General features: G+C 44.4%; 1 protein-coding gene across 1 annotated transcript; it reads left to right on the top strand.

Annotated features, from left to right (window-relative positions):
* The first annotated feature begins 248 nt into the window (after positions 1-248).
* rhbdf1 (rhomboid 5 homolog 1) lies at positions 249-27,380 on the top strand. Its single transcript, XM_022739416.1, has 18 exons — positions 249-573; positions 18,141-18,285; positions 18,401-18,540; positions 20,693-20,906; positions 21,143-21,349; positions 21,578-21,700; positions 21,857-22,020; positions 22,324-22,575; positions 22,684-22,795; positions 22,912-22,986; positions 23,078-23,239; positions 23,349-23,449; positions 23,538-23,601; positions 24,026-24,120; positions 24,227-24,302; positions 24,668-24,768; positions 25,971-26,124; positions 26,305-27,380. Exons 2-18 carry the CDS (start codon positions 18,169-18,171, stop codon positions 26,722-26,724), a joined length of 2,577 nt encoding a protein of 858 aa, XP_022595137.1. The 5' UTR covers positions 249-573; positions 18,141-18,168; the 3' UTR covers positions 26,725-27,380.

The following is a 27,380-nucleotide window of genomic DNA, read 5'->3' as shown; positions in this document are numbered from 1 at the left end:
AGCTTCACATTATGTGTCACTGTAGGAGTAGTCAGAGAGCGGTGAACCCCGGTTTCCGTCCCCGGACCCCACTCTGGTTGAGGATATCGCTTAGTCACCGCCGTTAACCGGGAGAAGCAGCGCCTCCCTGTGTACGTACCGATTGGTTGGTGATCTTGACGGGCTTGCCTTCTCCACAGACCGTCTCCAGTCCAGGGCGGGGCTGACTCTCCACCAAACTGAATTAGGCTACAACCGGCAGAGGAAAACTTACCCCGGGTAGCTCCATGGAGCAGTGTGGGAATGCTCTGTCCGTAGGTGGGAAGCAGAGAACCGGACGGCAGCCACATTTCGGCCACACCATCCTGGACTGCCTCGGCTGCTCGCGTGCTCAAGAGTGACCAGATTTCATAGCACGGCACCGGGCTTGGCTTAGAAACATCTGCGGGGTGGAAAAAGAAGCGCGTTTATTCCTGCGCCGCTGTCAGGATGATGTGACAAATCACTCATCTGCTGCTTTGGGGAAAACATCTGTGAAACCGGATTTTTTTTTTTTTTCACTGCTGGAGATCATCTGAGCTGGTTGTTATAAGGGTAAGTTATGTCATTATTCCGTGACTGTCTCCTGTGGTCGCCCATACGGAAGGCGGCAGCCGGGGGAAGCGCTCACGCGTCGTGATCGAGGAGGATAAACGAGCTTATACTATTCGACTGAATTACGGGTCAATTGGTGGAAACAGCAGCCGTTCAGATGCGGGGTGAACTTAGACAGCAGAGCATCATTTAGGTAACAGGGTGCTGTGCCATTTGCGCTGCATGGAGAGTTCTCATAGTCGAAGTGGGCTATTTAAAATGCTCAGAATTGGATCTACCTTTAGGCCCAATCACCTTTTTAAAAAGTGTGAAATACCCTTCACATTCAAAGGGTGTTGAGGTGGAATTAATGATGTGTGAAATGAGCGTTGTGTCCAATAACAGACACAGTCTGATAAGCTAAATTACTTTTCTTTTTTTTTTTTTTAAACTTAAACTTGGCCAAATTCAGGAGAGATTACTTTTAATTAGAGCCAGAGGTCTGATGGAGGACAGCTCTGACTAATTGTAGTTTTGGATGAAGGAATGCACCTAAATGACTATGCTGCTGAATAGTCTTGCAACATTTCACGCTTTCAGTCACACCATGATCTCAGTCATCCTCCTCATCCTCCTCTTCTTCCTGCTCCCTCCTCCTCCTGGTCATCATCAGCATCACCATTATCCTCATCAGTTGTGAATGTTTATGCCAGTGGCTGTGACAATTAATCACCATGGTACATTTCATTTTTTTTTACAACACAGATGACCACATGAGTGCAGAGCACACAGCATGTGCTTCTCATATCATCTCACTGCATTTGACCGCTTTCAAACCGAAAGTGTCATTTCTCCCTCAGACCTTTGTTTTCTTCTGGATTGTGGCTTTCATGAGGCGTTGACACTCTGTGACTCAAAGTGACTCATGGTCTCAGTCACAAAAGGCCACAAATTCCACAAAATCGTCACGTGCGGAGAGGCCACCTGAATGTCTTGATGTCACTCATGAGAAGTTGAAAGCTCCAGGAGAGCAGCCCACGTATGAACAAACTTCAGTCTTGTTGACATCGGAAAGGTTACGCGCTAGAGTGTCCTACAATACCTGGGCAGACTGAAGTGAAACCGTAGCCGTACTGTATTAGAAACTGCTGAGTTATTTTGGCAGACAGGACATAGGAGCACATGGCCTGGTTTGTGTGCCCAGTGTTCCTGAAACCTTATCACATGGAGGGAGGGGGATCATGGCTCAGGGTGATGTAATCACACCGATAAAGCAGGGCCCTGATGTGTGATAGTGGCAGTCATGCTCATCCTCTGTATCTACTCCAACTGGACCCCGGAGAGAATATTCCCAATGTGTGTGTGTGTGTGTGTATGTATGTGTGTTTGGATGTTTATGTGGGTGCATGTGGGTACATGATACTTGGAGGGAACTGGGAGTAGCTCTGCTGAGGCAGGTGTACCATCCAGGCCGGCCTGTGTTGACTGGCTGGTATGTGAGTTTTGCAGGGGGCTGCTGAGGGGGCCACACTGTAGTCATGCCTGCATGACTCATGGCGCGGTATCTGTCTGTCAGTCTGGCCAAGTGCATAGTCCTGTGCAACTGCCTCATGGTGTTGCCTTCAAAAGAGCTACAGGGTAGGTTCTTACACTGGTTATGTGGTTATGTTATCAACATTCATTTTCTGGAATTTGTCACCAAATTTCCTTCCATACACCTCAAAGCGTGCAGCTCTTTGCAATGGCACCATTGTGATATTTTACATATGTGGTCTAATTGCTTCAAGATGATGTACCTTCAAGCAGGCCACAGTTGTTAAGCCCAGAATGGGTGCTCTTTGTAGATTTGATGCCCTGCTGATGCAATGACGCAGTCTTCAAATACAAAGCCGCCATAGATTTCCTGGAAGAAGCCCTCCGAAATGTGAAATGTGCCTTCTTCCCGAACACGGGTGTACTCTCTGTGTGATTGTTGGTCATTTTCTCCAGTGTCTGGACAGAGTTCTGTCTGCATTCAGATGAAATGAGCGTCACGGGGCTGAACTGTTCCATGTGTGCAGAGCACATGCTTCTCTAAATAACCTCAGGCTGTTACATCAACAAACACATCTGTATCACGAGTCGAAAAATTTGTTCACTTGAAAATCCTGAAGTTTACATTCATTACTGAACAGGTAGAACTTTGTTCTGATTAAAGGAGTAATACTAAATACAGTGTCGTAAGGTATAACACACTGTAGTAGCTGCTATTAAGTCATGCTGCCTTCATCTGTAATTTTTAAAAGAACATTTATTTCCCAGGAGTCCACTGTATTGTATAAGTATATTGGTATCTATCATTTAGAATTTCACATTTTCACATTCTGGACCATGAACTCTCACATCATTTTCCCTTAAGCTACTTTTAATATCGTCTACGTATTCCAGCTCTTCGCTAAGCCTATATGAATCTTACTTTGAGCAAATATTAAAACACAAGACACCATTTTTTTATGCCTTGCACCATTACACCACAGGGGATCATTAAGTTTTGTGTCTTATTTTATAGTCCCTTTGCCAAAATTCAGCTTAAGATGTATGGTCTCTTTGGAAACTTTAGGATCTTGGCTGGATTTAAAATATATTTCTGTGGGTCATCATACTCTCCCTGTGATTGATTTAGGAGGTTAACATTGCACAGCGTTTGCAAAAGCTCAATGACTTGAAGTGTTATAGAGCGGAAGTACATATCTTACGGAGACTGTCATGTATCAGTCATCACAGCCAGCATCTGCTATGTGTGGAAACTACCACAGTCACGTTTGTCTTGAGGGTTGATTTGCTAATGTGAGGCACGGCAGCGGTGTCTGGAGAGGTCAAACATGTTGACCGACTTGTTCTGCTACTTTAGAGACAATGCGCATGCTTTGTTGCCAAATGTATTGGTTGTAACTGTTCCCACAACTGAGCTCAAGCAGACATTAGCTTAAAGAAGCATGTCAGGTATGGTTTTACAGGGGACTGATGGTGAGGGAGCCCACAGGCAGCGTTTGATCTAGTCCCCGCTGGGGCTCGCTCAGCTCGTACCTTGGTGACTTTGATGTTGTTACAGTTTTGACTACGTTGTCGGGAGCGGGAACTGTGATTTTTCTCACATGTCAAATAATGTGGTATTTGTGGGAAAAGAGAAACTGTGTTGTGTCTCTGGTGTCTGTCGTGCATATGCGATAAGGAATGCAAGCAGATACATTCTGCCTTTTCATTGGAGGGAAAAAACAAAACGAGTATTTGGTTGTGGGTCATTGATTTTAATTACACAGGAAGTGTGTTGTTTGCTTGTACAGACTATCATTTTATGAAGTACAGTACACTGGCTGTCGCGCGGTACCAGAGTGCTTCCCCTGTTGATGGCTTGGTTGTGTGACTCACAGCTGTTGCGTCCAATTGTTCCCATCCCATGACATCGTGGTGGTGGCATGATGCAGCGGCAGCCATGTTGGTGAAGTCAGTTGTGATGTAATGTTGTAATGCAGCAGCAGGGCTATTTCAGGTCTACCTCTGAGCCTCCAAGGCCTTCGTCTGCCAGCGTGCCACCCTGGCCTTCTCTCAGTCAGCACCTCATCTGTCATGAGCCAGACAGCCATACATGAACCGGTATTCACAGAATGTACTAGAAAACCTTTGATGCCCAGGTTTGGGGAAAAGTGGGAGGTGTGACTAATTTGAAAATACAGGTTACTATGAATTGTTTTCACAGCTCTTTGGCTGAAGCCAACATTAGGCTGTAGCAGAGATGAAAACATCTAATTTGGGGTTGGTAGTTAGAGGGTGACTTTGGTCCTGTAGCTTGTGTTCTCACTGACATGGTGTCTGAGGCTGGTTAACCTCGGGGCAAATTCTCGGAGCTGTGGGAATGCTGTGTGTTTTTTCCCAGAAGACCATCAGAGCTTTATAGACAAGCAGCAATGGCTCCTTGAACTTTGATCTTCCTCTCTGAGTGTGAAGAGCTCTCAGAGGGCGTGTCTGCAGATAACCTAATACATATCTTTCTTTATCTGGTGCCTCGAGACAGAAATGTGCATGTTAAGTTGCAAAATTGCATACTATTAATTGAGTGAAATCCCTTGACAGAGAATTTGGTTTGAAAGCTCTCACAGGGATTGCTTTACAGCAGCAAAACTTGATGGACAACTTGTGGAAAGTTAAAACAGTCTCATTGTTTGAAAAGCACTTTAGCGTGTGCAGATGACTGTTGTTTGACCACTTTCTGACTAACCATTGTAGAGAGGCCGTCCTAAATGATGAACAGAGTTGTAAGTTACAACATATAAACCTTTTCTAGACTTTGCTTTGTTAGAAAGAGACCAGAACACTGAATATAACTGAAAAGACATCCACAGTATTTTATGCCTTTTTTTTGTGTGTGTTGCTAATCCACATGGGAGACTAGTGTAATGGGTGCGCCACGGGCCTCAGCTGCTTTAATAACAGCACTGTGTAGCGTCTGTTTACTTTTTCTCAGATCATTGTCAAGCCAGAGGACTAGCTCAAGGAACACCCTGAGTGATACAGTATCCCAGCACTGTTACAGCGTCAATGATAGTGCACTTTTAAATAGGATGCCCCCACCCCAAATACCCCCCCACCCCCCCACCCCCTTCTATCTTTGGCACAGTCAGCCGTCATACCCAGAGGCTGTGAATCCTCATTGTGTACCAGACTGCTAAACTCAAGTTGACTGCACCCTGAATGGAACTATATACACACAAACACACACACACACACACACACACACACACACACACACACACACACATTTATATCTGGACAGTTTCAACTATCCTACCAACGTCACATACCATGAACCAAACTCACTCCAGCAGCTTTCCCAGAAATGAGGGTGTGTTTTGGACTCCTGTGACTTGTCTTTTACTGGCTTTTTTCGGAAGAGGTGGATCTTAGTGAGTGTGAATGCTCCTTTGTTTTTACTGAACTTGAACCATTTAAGTTTCGAAATACACCACTGCTGAGGGGTCACCTAAATATGCCAGCAGTGCATCTTTTTTTGAATGTTAAGTTGTGGCTGTTTTACACAAATAGATTCCAGTTAATATGATGGACTGTGTGCAATGTTTGTCAGTCAGATTGACTGAAGTGGCATTAAGCCAGGCACTGTTGGCATATTTGAACAAGTACCTGTCCCTGTAACTCTCAACTCTCTCTTTTCTGCTGCCTCTGCCTCTCTTCACGCTCGTGCCAACTTTCCCTTGCATTTGCCAGCTGAGAGGGCTTGTAATGCCTCGTGCCAGGGAAAATGATGTAAAGCCTCTCATTTATGGTGCCCAGTTGATCACGCCCAGTTATAGTGAAGGCATCACGCTCCAAGCCTAATATGCGGTGAAGCATATTCACTCAGAAGCAGGCAAAAACAAACACGAAGAGTAATGCAAATCAGTAGTAATTTATTCCTGGTGCCTTTCACGATTTGTACTCCCACTCTGGGACACAACAATTTATGTTTTTAGTTTCACTTCTCTCATCTTGTCTGAATCAGACATTCTGTCTCCTCACCAATATTATATTTCCTAATCATTTGTTGCTCCTCCGTGACAATATTTGCCTGGGTCAAGCAGAGTAGGGAAGCGTCCCTACGACTGTGCTCCGTCACAGGGGGGAAAAAGTGACTTTATTTCCAAAGACAAAGAGTCTGTGTGTTTTCTTCAGTTACATCAGGAGTCAAGAGGCCTCCCCCTCACTGGGCCTGGGACTGTCCCAGTGGACCTGCCCCAGCCTTCCCAGTTTTCCTGTGCCTTTGTTGGGAGTTTTCCACAGATCTCTTGGCCCAGCTGCATGGCTTCATTCTTCCTTCTTCCTGCCCCTTTATCCTCACTTTTACACCTCCCTGATCGCTGCTCAGAGACCCTGGCTTCATGGGTGTTCCCTTGGGTAACCCCCCCCCTTCACTTCCTCAGAGTAGCCTGTATCAGAATAATCTATATTATTAGCTGGTAAATACATGAGGTGATCCTATCTGTAGCGAAATGCAGTTGCGGATGGAGAGTTAGAGAACTAAAAATCTTGGAAATAGATTTTATGTTCTTTGATCACTGCTCTGTTTTGTAGCTGACCTGAGACAAAATTCTTTTGTGCGCTCTGCAAATAACATCCTGAATGATACGAATGCTGTGGTCCACACAATCTGGTGTTATCCTCTTCACACTGACAGCACTTTGGCAGAAGATACACAGAAGGGGTTAGTTTTGGGTTAAAGGAGCTATTTGTAAGGTTTGCTATTGCTACATCGCAGGTGTTATCATACACTGTCGTTTACTTACCGGTCTAGAACAGTATCAAACTTCATTCCTGTCTCCAGTGGTGGAAAGTAACGCCAATGTTAAGTGCTTCTATTTCTATCACGTCTTTTCTTCTACTGAAGTTAGCATGCTAACCAGCTAGCCCCGGTCCAGCCAGCCCGTCTCCACACTTTCTGATTGCAGAAGTAGCGCTGCTCAGAAGGAGTATTTTAACCTCTTGTATTGTAAATGCAATGATGGCTGAAGCTCTTGTCAAGTGACCATCACCACCACCACCACCACCACCACCCGCTCCCGGCAAGAAACCACATTCGAAACCCAGTACCCAAAGATATCAGCATTTGGTCACTGGGAATGTCCAGAAGAAGTGAAATTACACTGTACAGAAATCAACTTATTTCAACCTGGAGTCAAATAGCCTACCTTTTTTTTTATACAAGTTTGTATTATTACTATAAAATGAGATTACATTTCATGTAATTTTGCCTATTATCTGTGGGTCAAAACTGTCTTTGAAGCAGCCATTAAAATGGCACCGACTCGATGAGTGACTCTCACTTGAGACACAGAGACCCAAATCTCACCTCTGTATCTATCTGAGTCATTACTCCATGATCTACATTGTTCACAGCCTTTGCCAAAGTGTCTTGTGACCCACATTTGCGTCCCACCACAGTGACTGAGTAACGGTCAGACCCACAGATTTGGAAATGTCGGAGGCTATGTCAGAAAGACACAGTTTGTATAGTTAACTTTATTTCATTTTTGACACAGCAGTGTGAGCAGAGCGTACGTGGTAGGTGATGTATGTGGGACTGATTTGTGTGTTCTTCCCACCGCATGCAGCAGTGGGAACTAGAGCACATACTGTAGCTGTGAGTAAGCACTTATCTGTTGGTCAAACCATTTTATCTGCCATAAGTCATGCCCAACTTTGTGCATGTAAGACTCATTTTAATAATGCCTCTGTTCTGCTTCTCCTTCAGCCGCTTATTTGCCTGTGTAACAGATGAAAGAGATTTAAATATGGGAGCTTTATTAAAATGACCTAGTTGTTGTGTGTGGAACAGAAAACGGTTTTCCCTCCCTCCAATCCAGAGGGGAACCGGAAGACTAAATACAGTAGGTCTCTGTGGATGTTGCCTCTGTGAAAATAAATTAAAATCCTCTTACCTGAATCAACTTTGTACTATCATCCCAAACAGAGAATCTGTCTCTGTGTGACACTGATATGTGTTGTGGTGCAGGAGGGGGAGGCTGCTGGTACGACCTCAGTTCATATCCCCTGTCCTTCACTTGGCTCTTAACTCAGGCTGTGCACAACTACATCTGCACACTCACACAGACACACACGCTCACCCAGCCACACGTGTGCATGTGCACACATATTCACAGCCCGCAGTGTTGGAAATCAATGTAGTCAATCAATAATCTGTACTCTGGGCTGCCCCAGGTCTGCAAATCTTTTCAAGGAGCCATTTTCTGAAATTGGACGTGAAAGTCACGTCCATCTGAGGCCTTTCACTCATTTATTTAAGTGTGTAAAATGAAATGTTTAAAAGATTGAAAAGGGTGAAAACCTTAATTAGACCTTGACGAAGGTTGAGCCGATCTATGAGAAAATACAGAAGCTAATTACTAAGAGAGCAGAGGATGATTCATAGTGGAAGAATAAATAAGTCAGTCCTTTAAATATTCTAACTTTAGACTGAATGATAACTACCCTGTGTGACTATATATATGTTATATGTATATTTACCATACATTTTTATCACACTAACTCACTGATTCTTGATGTGGATGTTTCTCCTCTTGTTGATACAGGTTTACTTGAATGTGCTTACAGAAAGATTTGGTAGCAATCTGGGAATAAAGAGCAACTGAAGAGGGATGTTCCAACTTGACCAATTTTGAGAAAAAAAAATCAGTATAATTTTTTTCTTAATTGTTTTTTTTTTTTTTTTCCTTGAGCAGTTACATTTTAATGCTCAACTCTCTAAGAATTGAAGAGTTAATACTCACCAGGAGACCACAGGTGGACTGAGTGTGTTTTGGAGAGGCTCTTTAATTTAGGCATTTTCTCAGCCTTCATCATCATGCTGTGGATTACTGTACTGTTTGAGAAGCAAAATTTTAGCATTTGATAAGATTCAGCTTCATAAATTTGTTCTTTGTTGCCCTCGGAAACCCCTTTATGCGCCATGCTCCGTGTCCTGAAAGACTAGACAGCCCTCATTCTCTCCTCTGCTTAAATCCATGCTAATATGGATAATTCCCATTGTCCCATCGCCACGAGCCACACTTCATCTGTTCTCCTCAATAGACGTGTCAGCTTCGATGTCACAGTGCACTGAGATCCCCGCTCTCTGCCCGCTCTGTGCAGGGCTGGGAGTGGGCGACAGGCCTGAGTCAAAACGAGGCCCCTTATTTTCGGCTTACAGTGACGTGTGCTTGATCATGGCCAGAGGGGGCAGGGATGTGTATATTTACATGTGCAGTGTGGATGTGCATGTGAGCGAGTGTATGTTGTTTCCGTGGTCGTGTGGACTGGACACGGAGAATGCGCTGGGTCTGTGGTGTGTTTCCTGCCTTCATTTGCACGTCTCCCCCTCCTCTGCTCTGCATTTCCTTCCTTCCAGCACTCCTCAGTAAAACAAGCGGTAACCTGACCTCTCTCTATGCTGGTGGTCTCCCACAGAGGATGTGAGATGACAGAGCTGATGGCTCTCCTTTGTGAAGTATTTTTAATCCTGTTGATTGATTGGACCACAAAGATAAAGCTAAACAGTTGTGATAGTAAGGCAACACAACCTGACGGCCTGCGGTGTTGCTTTTTGTCAGTTTTTAATGACTTGATTTACTCAGTTTTCATCCATTAAACATACACTCCAATATGATGTCGCTGCTAAACCATAATGAAGTTAACTCATTTTGTGCATCACAAGAGTAATTTTCTTCGCTGGGAATGTGCTTAGTGCACCATTTCCATTGATGGAGGAATGAAAACTTCAGCCTGCTCTTGCTTTTTCTTTTTTTTTTTCTTTTTTTTTTGTGTGTGTCTACGATTGGGCTGCACAATGACCCTTGTTCAGCCCAGTCCACATCAGGCCATACAATGCAGCCTTTTGTAGTCTTGATTCAGGCTGATATCATGGTGGAAACTATTTAGATGGGGATCACATGTTGTTAGGGCATGCTGCTTTTGAGATTCTCCTCTTACTCACTTAACGAGAGAATGTCAAACCTCCCGTAGACAATAAGGTGCTTGTTTGTAGTCTCAGGACACATTTTGGGAAGACTGGGATCTCCAGGAAAGATGGCTTACCTTCTTTATTGTCTGAAGTAGACTCTCTCATTAAGCCATAAATTGCAAGACCTTGCATCTAAGCAGAGCAGGTCAAGGGGTGTCAAGGTCAGTCTTGTCAGAAAGTCTCATGCTAATGTTTTTCATCTTCTGATTATGGCAAGCAGTGTGAATATAGCTCTTTAACATTTGTGTTGTTCATAATTTTTGATCTGATTTCACAACTCTTTACTAATTTGGAAATTTAATATGGAAATTAAAGATTTTCCATGCTTTGGAAAAGGCTTTTAGATTTACGAAGCGCTATGTCATTTTCTGTAATGTGACAAATTATGTGACAAGCCTTTTTAAAAGACATTTTGAATCCAATTATAATAATTTCATTTGTAATGTGCAGACAGATTTTTAGCTAAATCTAATTGCTTCTCACCCCTCTGAACCCAGTCAGCAGAATAAATTATAATATTATATATTGCCTATTTACTACAAACCACAGTTCTCTTTTAGCCTCTGGGGTTAGGACAGGCCCTCTGGTGTATCTCTGAAGTATCACAGCGTTGTTGAATTTCATTAACTGCCCTCAAGACACAGCTCTTACAGGCCCCCGAGCATTTTGTCTGCACTATTACTACTCCCTATCCCCCAGTGTGTAGCTGCTAGATTTTCCCACTCTGTTACCAGCAGTGAGATTCCTTGTAGGCCACAGCTGGAGATACAGTGAGTTGATGATAAACGTCTACAGCAAACAAATGTTTTTCAGGTCTGGCAGCTGCAGTCCCAGCCTAAAATGGCTTATCAATTGCTGTATCCCAAAGCGACGAGGGCCGTTCCGCTGTGAGCTGATTCAGCGGGGTGTTGCCTGATCTCACTGGTCACAGAATATTCACACAAATCTCTTGTTATTGTATAAAACAGTGTCTAGTTGTCTTGGTGGGTGAGGTATATAAATATCTATATATAGCCCGCGCCATGGGGCGTTTTTTTTTTTTTTTACTGTCAGCTGCTTCCTCAAGATTAGAGGCACAAACACAACTCTGGGCTGAGACATGATACAGATTTACTAAGTGAGCCTTATTTTTCCACTGAAGTGAAGACAGGCCTTTGCTGAGAGCTGAAACAGCCCCGCTAACAATGCTGAGAAAAGAGTCGCTTTAGCTAAGGGGCCTCAGCCCTGTGTGCACAGCAGCTCCAGTACGCAGTAAATAATTCACCTGTGCGGAATGACTGAATAATTCAAGTGCTGAATTAGCTATTCGTGTAATAACATTTCACCTGTGTTTTTCAAAAGGGGAGGAAAACTTTGTGCAAACGCAGAGCTGATATTCTGTTTGTAAATACACTGAGATTAAAGTAATTATATGTCTTGGTCTCTGTGTACACGTCTCACCTTTCCTTCATATTGATTTCCTGTGCAGGATATTGCTGCACGGTGAAAGGCTGGGTCTTGTGCTGATAAAATAAGCAAGCGCAATTTTCAGGGGCCCGCATTCGCCTGGCAATATACAGAGGAAGTGAGGAGGACGAGAAGGGGTGCAGGCCGTGCGATGGCGGATACAGATATTGCCTCTTTGCACAGAGATAAATGGACACATCCCAGATCTATGAAATTAGTTTTGTTGCGCACGGCCTTTGAGAGGTGTTGTCACATTTTGCTTTTGTCAGAAAACAGCCCACCGCCCAGAGATCTGGAGCAGGATGTTTTTGTTTTTTTTTTTGTTTTTTTTTGCGTGTGTTGGTCTACAGTTTCATATGGACACACATTTGCAACTGAATCCTATAAATACACCACATGCACGCAGCCCGCTGTTAGAAGGCCATTTATACTTTCAAGAGCTATTCATATCGTTGGCACTCGATCCTGTCATTTAGTAAACACTGTTATGACAGTGGGGGAGCCTGGCAGTGGACCTGATACAAATCTGTCACTCCAGACTGAAACCGCTGAGACTAAAAGGTTAAGTCTCTATTGTAAAATCCCACCGAGCGCTGACAGCCTGAACTAAATACCTGTGGAACACTATGGGGAAAAAGCGAGGGCTGCTCCACCCTTTTTGGCTGGGCACTACCATCCATGCCTCTGCTCTCAAGCACCCATCTTACCAGTCACAGCAGCCCCGCCCGCGCGCCATGGCTGCCCCTCAGCTATCCATGACACTTGATCTCAGGGTCAGCTGCGACGGATATTTCTGCTGTCTCTGTGTGTATGTGTTTTTTGATGTCGTAAGGGCCGGTATGGTATGACAGCCTGTCACATATCACTAGGGTCAATTCAGACGACTGCAGCTTTACTGGTGCTAAGTTGCACTTCAGTCCCTGGCCTGCGGCTGTATTTTGCAGAGTCTTTTCTTCCCTGTAAGTTGGGCAGAAAGAAAGTTAGAGAGGACTGAGGGGCTTTAAGCCCAGACTGTTGATCACAGCTCAGTTTTATTTTTGTTGAGGAGCAAAGTGTGTGTAGAGAAACGCTCTTAATTCCTCCCTCGGTTATACCGTTCATGTGACTCTGTATCTAAATCAACTTCCACAACTGGTGAAGTCACCTGGTATTAATGTCTGTGCTGCAGTATAACACGTTTATTTTTAGTGCCTGTTTCTTTCTTTTCTTGTTTTTCTTCTCTGTTCTCCTCGCCCAAATGAAATATCAGTAGCTTTGTAGTTTTGTCAGCTTCTTAATTCATCGTGGTCGGACGCACGATGTTCTATATAAAGATCAAAAGCATCTTTCTGCAGTTAATGCGCAGATGGGCCTCAGATGCTTGTAGGAGCTACAGAACACACATGCTGTTATCAAGTGCAAGTGAATCATGTTTAAATCTTACGGCAGGGCGAATTGGTAAATCTCTTGCTTCTTCTTATTGTTTTCCAAATGCCTCCACCCATAATATGAATATGTGCTCATGAGTTTCTGCTTATTATTATGAAATCTCAATTTAAGGGAACTACATCTATTGTATATTAAGGTTGATTTCGCAATGAAAACATTCAGGGTGTGTGTCTGATGCAGAGAGCATTTCATTTGAGAAAAAGTCTGCTTAAATGTTGAGGAGAACTTTTTAGAATATTTCTAGTTATACTAGTCAGAGAATAACTTAGGAGAGTGACTGCTTGAATAGTGTTTTTTCCCTCCATTGTTTCCAGTGTCAAGCCTCGCCTCCAGCATGGAGTGAACTAAAGAAACAATGGATAGTAGGAGCATTTATAGTGGATGACTAACTGTTGGAGTATGGGGAAAACCAAACATAACGTGTTTGTGCCATCGGGTTTTCAGGGAAACAGTAATAAGTCTGGAACCTGCTTCAATTACACAGAAATGTAATGATGTCACTTGATATTGGAAAGCTTTTATAATACATGAAAAAATATTTTGGTAGCACTACAATGATAATTTGAGTCAAAGTGGTCAAAAGGCTGACCTGTGGCGGCAGCAACATGCAGGAAAGAGGATGAAAGAGGGAAAGGAGGAACGAAGGCCTGAGGGCAGGAAGTGCTGCAGCTCTCAAGAATGAGGTATCCGGCCTTCTCACTACTCAGATTAATGAGGTCATCCATGATGGCGCCTGCCCGTGCATGCTAGGCAGCGGAGTCCTGTTTTCCACTGTCCACCCCTGCCTCTACAGTCCCTGCCGGCAGCAGGCAGGGCCCTACTTGGCGGGCCACCTGAGGCTCTGTCAGCCTCAATGACACAGCTCTGTCAGCCACCCTCAGCGTGGCTGCAGCTAGCCTGCCTCCTGCAGAGTAGTGCATAGCAGCAGAGTACACACAGTACCCGGAAACCAGCCAGCTCCTGTCCATAATGGTTAGACTTCATGCGGTTTCCTGCTCTGCCATTTCAGCTTGGTTCAGTTTCAGCCAGAGATCTTGAGGAATGTGGTGAAGGCATGCACTGAGATTAGAAACGGCCCCGGACGGAGGAGATTTCAAGAATGCACAAATATTTCTAATATGACTATTTCAGAAATGTTTAATTCATAAATTATTTTTCTAAAACACCTGATAGGGCACTTTGTAGATAATATGTGTTTAGCTCTTTCTTTTCTTCTTCATGCACAGGAGTGAATAGGGACTGCAGATTTTAAATAAGGCATCTGCAGAAAAGATGGCAGCTCCGACATGAAAGAGGCCAACCAGATTACTATTTTATTTATGATGAATGACAAACAGGAGGGCAATGTTCTGCTGCAAGCCTCTGTGCATATTTGAAGCGTAAGGGCATACTGAGAAAAGTAGTTATGTTGTACACAAGGGCACAAGCCTGAAATGAAGCAGCAGAGCTTTTTCACAACTGTTCAAGGTGGCATTTAGAGCTCCATTCACTGAGCCTGTCTTCTGTTGGACTTTAAGCCTCACCTGTGACAGCTGGGCCTCTGTTGTCATAAGCCAGTGCCTCTCTCTGCATGACTGAAGACCATTTCCCAAGCGATTATATTAAATGGTGGCATGGAAAGCTTCATTGGGCTTGAGTTTGTATGCATAGCGTAATACAATAGATTGCAGCTCACCAGACAGAGAAAGAGAGTGCTGGTTATGCTTGTCAACCCCAGTCATTATGGCCCGCTGGACATCCCTGCACCTGGAGAGACATCGGTTTGTCCTCTGCGTTTCGTCCGCCTGTCTGTCTTCCCCTGCCTAATGGAGAGAAGAAGTGGCCCGGGGGGAGGCAGTGTCAGCCCCCAGCAATTTAAAAACAAACCATGCAGTTGTCTTGGGTCTCATAATTGAGAAGGATGTGTCAGTTTCTCACAAGGACCAAACGATAGCAGGAAGCCAATCTTGTGAGGCACAGTACGCAGTTCATGGGTGTGGGTGTTTGGGGTTTTTTTTTTCCTCTGCAGATGTGAATCTTGAAGTCAAAACAAAACTTTTAAAGAAACTAGATTAAATCATGGTAGTCTGAAGAATGTGAGCCTCACATCAGCGCTGGGAATGTAAACACTGTGGGAAACTATTACACGCATCGAATTGTTGCCATACGACATCTGAACCAGAAAAAAAAAAAAGCACAATCACCTTGAGAACAAGATAAGATATTATGGTGCATTAGCCAAGCAGCTGCTGGGGCTGAATGATATTGTCTTATCGAACTGAGCTATTGCTTTAAGACTGATTTTCTTCTACTGTCGAACTTGACCATGAACAGATAACATACTCTGTCAATGGAGGGCTAATCCTCCAGCCTGGATAATTGCCAAACACAGAATTCAATCAGCTCTCCTTCCCCTAAGGAAATCTGCTTCTGAAGGACTTCCTGCCTATGAAGACCTCGTCTTTCTCAGACAGCGACCAGCCTTGGGCTCCATCTTCTCTGTGCGTGGAGTTCTAATCATAACTCATTGGAGAGATGAGTGACACTTTGAGTGCTCCCTCACGGTGTGAAACGAGTTGGTGGCCGTCGTGGCTGCGACGGCGACGCCAACTGTTCCAGCTAAACTCGAGTCGCATGCCCGTGCCAGTTCAGCTGCCATGTTGTGTTTGGAGGAGGACGAGAGAGACAGAGGGAGACAGAGAGACAGGCACTTGGCTTGGCTGTCTGACGAATGTTGGAGGTTTACCTCGGGCTGTGACCAAATGCTCTTAAAACCCACTGAGGAGCATGGCTGCATTACTGCTGCAGCATCAAGTTTTGCAGGCATCCTCTGCACGACTACTATTACGTGTCTACACTGTGTGGGATACAGATGTTTAGTAATGGCACTGCCATTTTTAAGTCAGATATTTCAGCCATCATCTCTCTTCATTTTCATAGTTTTGAATGTTTTTTGTTTAATTTATCTGTGTGGGTTTAATCTGACAAGCAAGTAGACAGCAGGCAGAAAGGAGCTATGAGGCTGTAATTGCCTGTAAATGGCAAGCACTCACACAGAGACCACATGCAAGTAAGAAAGAGATGAGTGGGAGACTTAAGGCAGGAAAAAAATAGCCCACAGCAGAAAGCAGGAGGAGAAGCTCAGCCAAGGAACAATGGAAGTTGTTTAGTGTGCTTCCACCCATCGCTCCTTCACTCTCTGGAGGCAGAGCAGCAACGACAGAGCATTCAGGGCAAACACAGTTAAATGCAGGAGGAGCCAAAGCTTAAGCAATCAAACAATGTTTTGCATGGAGGAAAATCAGGTTCCCTCGCTGTCTGCTTTCAGTTCCAGTCTGTTTCAATGTGAAGCGGATGCTCCCCTCCCTTCCCAGATTTGCTCTGTATCAGGAGCCCTGCTGTTTGAACTAATGATGAAAGTAATTAAATGTCGGGTGTTTTAGCCCGGGGCGAGAGAGAGGGCTGTTGTTGCAGTAGTGAGCCGAGCACAAGCTGAGCTACTGGTGTCACATTTGCATTTCCCCAAATGTTAGTAGCCAGTTCATGAGAGGGATGAAGTGTGTGATTGTTATTCAGTGGATTTACAGGCAAATGACTGAGTTATACAAAATAAGTCATGAGTGAAGTCACCAAATATATGGGTCGAAGTGGAGCAGAGTGAATAGGCTTCAAAATGTCACTTAGCTCTGGCTGTAGTCCAGTCTGCTTTGCTAATCTCATCTCACAATCCAGACAATGTCACTGGAGGTCAAACAACTTTCAATATAAAAGCCTAATAGGTGCACAAGGTCAAAACCTCCCAGACTGACAGGAAATGAATTGTTGTATTGTAAACATCCCTTCTAGTTTTTTCTGCTTCTTGTAGAACTCCCAATGACTTTATTGTAGCAGAAATGTCAGCGTGTGATATAGGGACTATACCAGCATAAGTGTGGACTTGCAAATTGAGAAATATCTGTCAGCAAGACAGAGATCGTGTTTAAATATTAACACATTGGTGATGACCTCTGCCGCCCTCAGTCTGAGGTTTCCCTGCTGTCTCTGCTGAGATACTCTGACAAAACTTCCCATCATCACTTGGGCTAAAACAGAAGCCTGTGGTGTGTTAAAATGGCAACGCGAAGCAGATGTGGTCACTAGCTGTGGACTTTTTGTTTTTTTTCTCAAGGAGGAGCTGTAACAGGAGAAGTGAGGACGTGACCTGGTGTGGCTGCTCAAAGCTCAAAACCCTTGATGTGACTTAAAGACTTTGGCATTTTCACTGAATGAAACGGGAAAGGGCGGGAAAGGGATTTTTCAAATTCATTTGGTTTTGTAACAGCTCCAAAGCCGAGGAGACAACCTCCTTTGCAAGTTTACACACTTGTGCTTTGCAGAAAGGCGGCCATTATTTTGTATGTTCCTCTTGCCTGCAGATTGAAAGAAAAACTGCCTTAATGAATCATGAGTGCACAACTACGCATGCATGAATCTTTGTGGGATGTGGTGGGATCATTTGAAGTGAAAAAAAAAAATGGCTGTGCACTGTTAACGCATAAATGAGCTAAATTTTTCATGGGAAAAATGGGGATGAAGAAAATGACAGGAAATAAACCACCAGGCCCAGAGAAGTGAGGTTAGACGGTGGGACAATAAAACGAAGGGCTGGTGATAACAAGGCTGCAGCTACGGGCAGGACTGTCTGATGCTGCAGTTTACTGTGCACCTCCTGTGGCCCACAGGCCTCGTCATGGGAGCGCACGCACACAGTCATTAGACCCTGATAGATGTCTGCTGGAGGCAGAGCAACGTTTAACCACGCAGAGGGATTAAGTTTGATTTTAACTGTAGAATTAAGGGATTATTTTTAAGACTGCAAACTTCCTCACTCTGCTGCACAAATATTTATTGTTTTATTTTATTTTTTTTTAAATGGCCCTATGAACTGTTTCTGGGAAGACATAAACAGCTATAGATGGTTCTCAGTGGTTTCCCCTATGGACTATCTGATGAAGAGAAATATGTGAACGCCCATGCTTGAATCAAATAAGGGGCCTTAGCACCCTCTTGTGAAACAATTTTGCAACACAAATCAGTGTAACCATCACGTTTAAAGCTGCAAAGAACACATTTTAAATTTTGATCGTGTGTTTTACTTAAGATTACATGTGATTGGTTGAAACTCATCACAGTCTCTTTTCTCTGTGTGTAGCTGGCAGGCCTAGGGTGGGACAGAGAACATGGCTGAACCACGGCGGGAGAGCACCAGCAGCCTGCAGAGGAAGAAACCTCCCTGGCTCAGACTGGACATTCCCACAGCTCAGATGTCGCTGGACGAGCCTCCCACTTTTGTTCAGGTGAGTTTTTTTTTTCTCACCGAATCCCCCCCTTCTCATGTTTGTCATAGCTGTCTGTGTCTTGTGACATGCGTTTTCACTATTCCTTTTGTATTATGTGTCATTTCCTGTGTAGCCGGTGAAGAGGCAGGGGTTCCTGCGCAGTATCAGCATGCCAGTGGAGACCACTCACCTCCAGTCCCCACCCCGTGACCTCTTTGACACCCGACGGCCTGTCTTGCAACGCCAGTCATCCATTACTCAGACCATAAAGAGGTAAAAGGCAGCTAGCAATACACTGGATTGATTAAATATGTTGAGATCTTGATATAAGTGGATTATAGCATGAACCCGTTCAACATTTCATGCTTCAAGATTATTAGATGAAGACCTTCATGTTTTTTTTGCAGTGTAGCAAGTCATTTACATCAGTGTGTGTTGTCTACCTGCGATGAAATGTTATGTAATATAAGCAGCACATGCTTGTATGAGATTCCTGAGCTAAACCGAGGATATTAGCAGCCTGTGTCCCGTGGCATGTAAAAACATAACTTTTCCATATATCTACAGTGTTCCTGCTTTCCTTACCTTTTTACAAATTGCATGGCTGTTTCTGATTAACAACCTCAGTATCATGCGCCTGGTAATCACCTTCCTAATGTTGTAAATCTCAATGAAAACCAAATCTTAACCTCAGAGTCTGCTTTGCTCTCTCTGCATGATTGCTCCAGCACTTTCCAGCTGCACTTTTCCTTCTCACTGCCTTGTTGTTGTCTTTTCTCTTTCCCTCCTCCTTCCCTCTGTCCCTTCTGGCCTCCCTCCGGGCCCTGCTCTGCCTGGTCACAGCAGCAGAAGGGTGCACTTTGAGCGGATTAACACGGTGCCCATTAAGGGCCAGCGGGCTGCTCGCCGCAGCACCAGGAAGCACCACTCGCTCTCCAGAACCCTGCTCAGGTACGGCAGGAAGTCCCTCACAAGACTGCAGGTGTTAGGGTCAGGATGAAGGTCTGGTGTTTACTCACTTGTTTACGATGAGGAAATAAGTGAGTATACTCTGTGTATGTTCAGCTTACAATGTTAAGTCTGACATGATTTTGCTAATGATGCTTTAAATATTTGTAATAATTTTTATTCACTCTGACAGTAAGTGTCACATGTATCAGGCCCACATCACAAGATTCAAGATTTTCTGTTGTTTCTCACTCTGTCACCGGCTGTTGCAGCTGTCATAGCCACAGAGATGTTTTTAAATGAGTCATAAGAGCACCCGAAACCAAAAGCTGTCATTTCCCTTTTACAAGTTCCACTTTATTTCTGAGCTACAGGAATGACACAGTGTGACAGTGGGAGGGGTCACTCATGACCTTACACATCTGTCAAACAGCATCCCACACAAGCAGCTGTCGCCTCTGAACGGTGCATGTCCGTAAGCCAGTGTTTTAAGGTCTCGCGGCCTCTTTAGTGGACACTCATTAGGCCATGACGACGTTCAACCATTCTCATAGAGACCAGGGTTAGTGAGGGCATGTCCACTGCTGCAAAGAAAGGCACACATGCGTACGCTAGAATATTAGCTGCTGAATCATGTCACTGACACAAAACAGAGGACCAGGCAACCAGTGAGAATTATTCACAAAAAGAAAGAGTGAGCTGTGCCAGTGAGAAAGAGATTTCAACCTGACTTCACTGCACATTCATTCTGCAGCTGGTAATTAGTGAAAAAAAAAAAAAAAAAACACAGCTAGCTTGGCTGAGCTTTCCTTTGAAGAATGTTTCCACTTCCACTTCCTGGCCTCAGGGTGCAGTAACATTGTTTGCTCTGGTACTTATTAGGCTTCAACTACCAACAACGTGATTACGTGTGTATTCAAAAAGGTTCGGTGGAACGGGCCAACGTGGAGAGTGGAGTGGGACGCAAATAAAACCTCTGAAAAATACCTCGTTCTCTGTGTCAATTGGATTTGGTGTCTGTTTGTGTCAGTTAAGATTAGGAAAATCTGAATAAGTTGGATTTTATTTGCAGCATCAGAACTACAGTAATCCTCTTGTGCTCTCTTTCTTTGAACATGTGGACTTTGGGAGTGTGTTACTCTGCACCATGCATACACAGTGTACCTGGCTGCCTGTCTTTCCCAGTTTGCCCAGGCATAAACATGCCCAGACTTGTTCCCTTTACTACTTCTATTACTCGCACTATCTGGGCCACTTTCTGACATCCCGGGGAGTGTGGGCTTATCAGTCCTTTGCATGTTTGCCGTTCCACTCCTCCATGTGCAGAGCTCTTAAGAGGGCCATCAATGAGTGCCTCTATATCTCTTTTTCAAGTTTCACCGTGCCAGATAGGATTTAAATCTCTGTCTGTGAGAAAAAGAAGCATGTATGTCAGCTTTGTGACCCAGAACTGAAAGGTCAGTGTTTGTGGTGTTAGGGGAACAGCAGACTGGTTTGGAGTCAGTAAGGACGGCGACGCCACCCAGAAATGGCAGAGGAAAAGTCTGCGCCACTGCAGCCTGCGCTACGGGAAGCTGAAACCACAGGTGATCCGAGAGATGGATCTGCCCAGCCAGGACAACATCTCCTTAACCAGCACTGAGACCCCACCTCCTCTCTATGTCCCCTCCTCACAGCATGGCATGCAAAAGGTGAAGGAATACGTGGGCTGTTTTGTATTTTATGTTATACGACAATGTATTTTAACCTTAAAAAATATTTTTGATTTTGGTATTGATCATTCTGGCCGTCCCACATGTTAAATTAATTATATGAAGCAGCATCTTTTGGAATGTCTCTTGATAATTCATATTGTAATGATGCATATTGATTTACTGCTCTCTCCGACTACCACCTGGGATCCCATTTGGAACCCGTTGGTCTCCAGATCGTGGACCCATTGGCGCGAGGACGAGCCTTCCGTATGGTGGAAGAAGTGGACGGCTACAGCGTGCCTCAGACCCCCATCACCCCCGGAGCGGCCTCCCTCTGTTCCTTCACCAGCTCCCGCTCAGGTCTCAACCGACTGCCCCGCAGGCGCAAGAGGGAGTCTGTGGCAAAGATGAGCTTCAGGGCCGCAGCAGCGCTGGTCAAGGTGAACAACATAGATGATATCAGATTAAATACAAATATGTACAATGCTTGTAAAATAACATATACATGAGGAACAAACAGGAAAAAATAAGTGAACCAGAACACCTGTTGTACACATGCTCCTTTCTGTACTTTATTGGATCTTATTGGCATTGTATGAATTTGCAATCTGGTATGATGGAAAGATTACACCTGTGAAGCCATATATGTTTATTTGTGTGTTTCTCAGGGGCGTTCGTTACGGGAGAGCACTCTGAGACGGGCCCAAAGACGAAGCTTCACCCCTGCCAGCTTCATGGATGAAGATGTGGTCGACTTCCCTGATGAACTGGACACATCCTTCTTTGCCAGAGTAATGCAGGAAAAACAACAGTGTTATTTTGCTGTTGTTACTATGTAACCATGTTTATTTATGACTGAATAATAATTCTTATTTGAAAAACCCCAGGGGATTCTGATTGTTGGCACCTCCGCTCACTATTTTCTTTCAACTTGTGTTCTTTTCTAGGATATTCTGATGCAAGAGGAGTTGTCCACGTACACAGACGAGGTGTTTGAGTCACCGTCTGAGGCGGCCATGAAGGAGGCAGAACCCAGCAGCAAGAAAGATGAAACGGAGTTGACAGGCAGCGCCCTAGATAAAAGCGAGCTGGAGAGAAGTCACCTCATGCTGTGAGTTACTGTGTAACCGTGGCAGCAGTCTTATCCAAGCTGTGGTGATGTAAACATTTTTAAAATAATGATTAACGCTGATCCATCTTAAATCTGCTAGGAATAGGAATTATAACCAAGTTTCAATCCACAAATATTAGATGTCCTCAATAACCAATCTGACACAAATATGAATATTATTGATCTCTTCCTGGATAATGGATGACATGACACAGAGAATGTCATCTTATTTCTTCATCATTAAGCTCATAAACCTCTCTCCATCTTCATGTCTCTCTTCATCCCCTCTGTTGCCTCCTCCAGACCTCTGGAGCGAGGGTGGCGTAAAGCCAAAGAAGGAACTCCAGGACCACCGAAGGTGCCGTTGCGGCAGGAGGTGGTGAGCGTAAACGGACAGCGGCGTGGCCAGCGCATCGTTGTACCTGTCAAGAAACTTTTTGCCCGAGAGAAGAGGCCTTATGGGTTGGGCATGGTGGGGAAGCTCACAAACCGCACCTACCGCAAGCGTATTGACAGCTACGTCAAGAGGCAGATAGAGGACATGGATGACCATAGGTACTGCACCGCTCCACATATCCGAGTAATGAGCTCTGTCTCTCTGCTTCCCTTGGTGGATGACACTGATGGATGATGAGTGATGCTGTTGTGTCTTTGTCTCTCTAGGCCTTTTTTTACATACTGGATCACCTTTGTCCATTTGCTCATCACTATCTTGGCTGTATGCATCTATGGCATTGCACCAGTGGGCTTCTCCCAGCATGAGACGGTTGATTCTGTGAGTCCGGCTCGGATGTCATGAACGTCTTTGTCAACACACCATTACAGTATTTTCATCTCATTACGAGTCTCTCATCTCATTCTTACTCTCTGTCTCTTCGTCTTCTGATTAAGGTTTTAAGAAACAAAGGCGTGTATGAAAATGTCAAGTTTGTGCAGCAGGAGAACTTCTGGATCGGGCCGAGTTCGGTGAGCACTCTTCGCTGCTTCCTGATTTAAATGGTGTTACACATAAAAAATTAACAAAAGCAATAATCATGTGTAAATGTCTTATAAATAGGAAGCTCTGATCCACTTGGGGGCCAAATATTCTCCATGCATGCGGCAGGACAAGCAGGTGCATGAACTTATCAGGGAAAAGAGAGCTATCGAACGCAACTCTGCCTGCTGTGTGCGGAACGATCGCTCTGGCTGTGTCCAAACCTCAGAAGAGGAATGTTCGGTCCGTAAACAAACCCAATTCTTTGTTTGGTGACCTTTTTACAATTCGAATACAGGTCGATACAGGTGTGGGAAGTTTTAAACTCTTCTCTTTGTGGTTTTATTTCTAGAGCACTCTGGCTGTGTGGGTGAAGTGGCCGAGGCATTCCAGCACTCCCCAGTTAAATGGTAAAAACAGACAGCACGGCTCGGTGTGCCATCAGGACCCCAGGTAAGACGCACTAGAAGTCGTTCCATTTATGGTTCGAAGCATAAATGAACCGGTTGGTCATGCGTGTATGTCGTTTGTCTCATTGCAGGATATGTCTAGAGCCTGCCTCGGTATCACCTCACGAATGGCCTGATGATATCACCAAGTGGCCAGTGAGTACAGTCAAACCCTGTTTGGTATTAAGACATTACGAGACTTAAACCTATAGGTTCGGAAACGTTAGTTCACAGGTGGTCTGACCTTGATGAGACTTCAAGGAATAAAGGATGTTTGTTCCAGCTTGTTAAAACTTCTGGCTTTTTTTAACACACTGTTTTGAGTTGAGTGGATTATGATTATGAAACAGCACAAAACCACCAAAATACACCAAATTTTTCACATTGATGAACCTATATGACGTATCACATTTTGGCATTGTGTTACTCTTGAAAATTGTGCTGTCTTGTCTAACGGGTGTGCAGAAATAAAGTGCCACAATTGTTACATCGAACATCCTGTTGGGATTAAACTTAAAATAAATCCTATTTAGATGAAACTTGAAGTATTGACTGTTGTTCCTCTGCTCTGGCTTCTTAGATTTGTACCAGGTACAACACAGGGAACCACACCAACCTGCCTCATATAGACTGTACCATCACAGGCCGACCCTGCTGCATAGGAACCAAAGGGAGGTGAGGAGAGCATGCAAACCTATGAGAAACATTCATCCTGTACTAGTCTGAAGCATGATGGGGGACTAGTTTAGTAGATTACTGACTGCTGCTCGTATTCTTCAAGGTGTGAAATCACATCCCGGGAATATTGTGACTTCATGATGGGCTACTTTCATGAGGAGGCTACTCTCTGCTCTCAAGTAAGCATCTCTTTCCTAAGTACACACAAAACAAGGCATTTTATTTCCTCATGGGAAAAAAAGGAGAAACTGTTGTTATACAAAATACAAAATTTAATTTGTGTATCATCCGTTGCTATTTTTAACCTGCTGTACTGGTTTGTGTATTCCCTGAATACCAAAACAGATGGAGTGAGAGCTCACCAAACATTTCTGTGTAGACAGTGTGCAGGAGTCTTCATTTGCATGCTATTTGAGATCTTGGATTGTCACTTCAGTACTATGTGATATATTTCTGTCTTCCCTTGATTGTGTTCGTGGCTGTATCTTTCAGTATGACCGTGGGGCATTAATTAATATGCTTTTTTTCTGCTTCCCTTCCTCAGGTGCACTGCATGGATGATGTATGTGGACTGTTGCCTTTCCTCAACCCTGAGATCCCAGATCAGTTTTACAGGCTCTGGCTCTCACTTTTCCTGCATGCTGGGTGAGTCAGTAGCTGTCAGGATTAATTCTGCTTAATCAGACAAAGAAGAAACAGACAAAGACGAGGGAATAGCAGACAAAAGAGAAACTCTCAGTGTGTAAAGCATTCACTACCTAGTAGTACAGTTAAATGCAAATCTTGTCAACCTGAAGCTCATAGGCTGAAATGAGGTCAGCCCCAGAGTCAGTCAAAGCAAGAATTTGAATAGAGCAGAAAGTCTGCTTCGTCTCAGGCCAACAAGCTTGATCAGCATTTTCAAGGAGTGTGTTTGCACCAAGCAGGGAGGAACAGGATGTTTAAAAGACCAGAATTGGTCGAATATGTTTGGCACATACAGGGAAACTGACTCCAGTTGTCAGTAACTCTTAAAATAGTGCACAGGAAGATAAAAGAGCCATTCAGTAAATATGCACAAGACAAATAGATAAAAGGGTAGAACAAGGCCAAACAATCCTACACACGTCTGTGAGATGTGATCCGCTCCTTTAACTGGATTGGCATCAAAATTGAAAGGATTGTTCCCTGGCCTGTGTCTCATCCGTCCACCAAGTTTGGTGCATATCGGTTCAGTACTTTTGGCGTAATCCTGCTGGTAGCCAAGCTGAAATAAAGTTGGATAGTCCAATGACAGTTATCCTCAGAGCGATGCCCTGCTGTATACACCTATATACAACTAATATGAATAAGTGAAAGAGGTTAGACATGTGAGTCACCTCATCAGCTGTGCTCGCGGTACTACAATGTGCTTGTAACTAGAGTCGCTCCTACAAAACTTCCACATGTGAAAAATATGTTCAACACATGCTGATGGACTCACTCATCGCTTGCAGTTATATATGATAAATATCAGACTGACAGCTCTACTCTGACATAGTTTAGACCTGTCAGTCAGTGAGCACAAAGAGCTGACCTCACAGTTAAGAGGAGCAGTGCTTCATCTTCACGCTGCCTGTTATCTATCTCCTGGGTAATTAAACAAAGTGCCCTCACTACATGAACTCATTAAGCTTTGGCGAGATAGAGACCGATTTTGTTGATGGGCAAAGTTAACACCCCCCCCCCCGGTCGGCTGTTTGGGGGTTTGCCTCTTCAACACAGAGGGATTATCTGCCCCGACACGTGCGGCTTTTCACCGACATACACGCACAAACATCACATTGCAAACACATGAGCAACTTTGTCCACATCTGTCTTCCCTCCAGGATTCTTCACTGCCTGGTGTCGGTGGCGTTCCAGATGACCATCCTGAGGGACCTGGAGAAGCTGGCGGGCTGGCTGCGCATCTCAATCATTTACATCATCAGTGGCATCACTGGCAACTTGGCTTCAGCCATCTTCCTGCCCTACAGAGCAGAGGTGATCACCTGTTAAATCCCGGCACACAAGAAGATATCGCAGCGTGTTTCATGAGTCATATCATGTGTCCGAGATTTCTCATCCAGCGTATTAACATATCTAAATCATGTCATAATTGTTTCTGTACATTTTGTGATGTTTTCTCGGGGCTCACGTCTCCCTCTGCTGTCTTTATCTCAGGTGGGTCCAGCTGGCTCTCAGTTCGGGATCCTGGCCTGCCTGTTTGTGGAGTTGTTTCAGAGCTGGCAGATCCTGGCCCAACCGTGGAGGGCCTTCACCAAGCTCCTGTGTGTGGTGCTCTTCCTCTTTGCCTTTGGGCTGTTGCCCTGGATCGACAATTTTGCCCACATTTGCGGCTTCATCTCTGGCTTCTTCCTGTCCTTCGCCTTCCTACCCTACATCAGCTTCGGCCGCATGGACCTGTACCGCAAACGCTGTCAGATCATCGTCTTCCTGCTGGTGTTTGTCGGGCTCTTTTCAGGCCTCGTGGTGCTCTTCTATGTCTACCCAATCAAGTGTGAATGGTGCGAGTTGCTCACCTGCATCCCTTTCACGGACAAATTCTGCGAGAAGTACGACCTCAACGCTCACCTTCACTGAAAGCGCGGACGTGTTGTGAGCTCAACGGGAAGGCATCAGGTCAAAAGATGTGGAATGGCAAGTGATATCAGCCAGTCTGTGTCTCCATTCTGCTCCTGTGTGGCTGGGGGACTGTCACCCCCCCCCCCTGTGAACTACAACAATATGCTTGTGTTTTTTTTTTTGTTTTTTTTTACTCTGTCAGTATGAATACCTATGCCACTCATCATAAGAACTTCCTTTAATCACCTCCCTGTTCACAGACAGTCATTGTCACTCCTTCACTGTCCGGTGAAACAAAGGTATGGCACCTGTGAAGCTCCCGGCTGCCCTTTACATGTGAGGTAGGAATTATACAAACCAGCGCTGGTACAGAGAGAAGGAATATTGTTTTTTTTTTTGTTTGTTTTTTTTTTACATTCACACTCCAGACATTGGTTTTTATTATTATTCAGGCAACCTCATACAGAAGCAGGGACGAAAATCAAATATTGATACCTTTGGTGCCTTGTTGATAAATGTACCAACTACTGCCATATTTTTGTTACATTATGCTGAGCACTCGAATGTTTTTCTTTTATTTGTTTTATTGCTTCTCAAGAAGTGATGATTGTTTTGAACACGGTAGTGTTTTAGCTACCTGTCTACTCACATGTAACTGAAAACAACAGTAAAAA

The sequence above is a fragment of the Seriola dumerili genome, unplaced genomic scaffold (assembly GCF_002260705.1).
Source record: "Seriola dumerili isolate Sdu_G_001 unplaced genomic scaffold, Sdu_1.0 BDQW01000044.1, whole genome shotgun sequence".
In the NCBI taxonomy this organism is placed as follows: domain Eukaryota; kingdom Metazoa; phylum Chordata; class Actinopteri; order Carangiformes; family Carangidae; genus Seriola; species Seriola dumerili.
This window is presented reverse-complemented; position numbering and strand designations above follow the sequence as displayed.

Coding starts and splice junctions, on each gene's coding strand:
- rhbdf1 (XM_022739416.1), top strand. CDS start 18,169: ATGGCTGAACCACGGCGGGAGAGCACCAGCAGCCTGCAGAGGAAGAAA. Junction 21,701..21,856: donor ACACATCCTTCTTTGCCAGA/GTAATGCAGGAA, acceptor GTTCTTTTCTAG/GATATTCTGATGCAAGAGGA. Junction 24,769..25,970: donor TCACTTTTCCTGCATGCTGG/GTGAGTCAGTAG, acceptor TCTTCCCTCCAG/GATTCTTCACTGCCTGGTGT.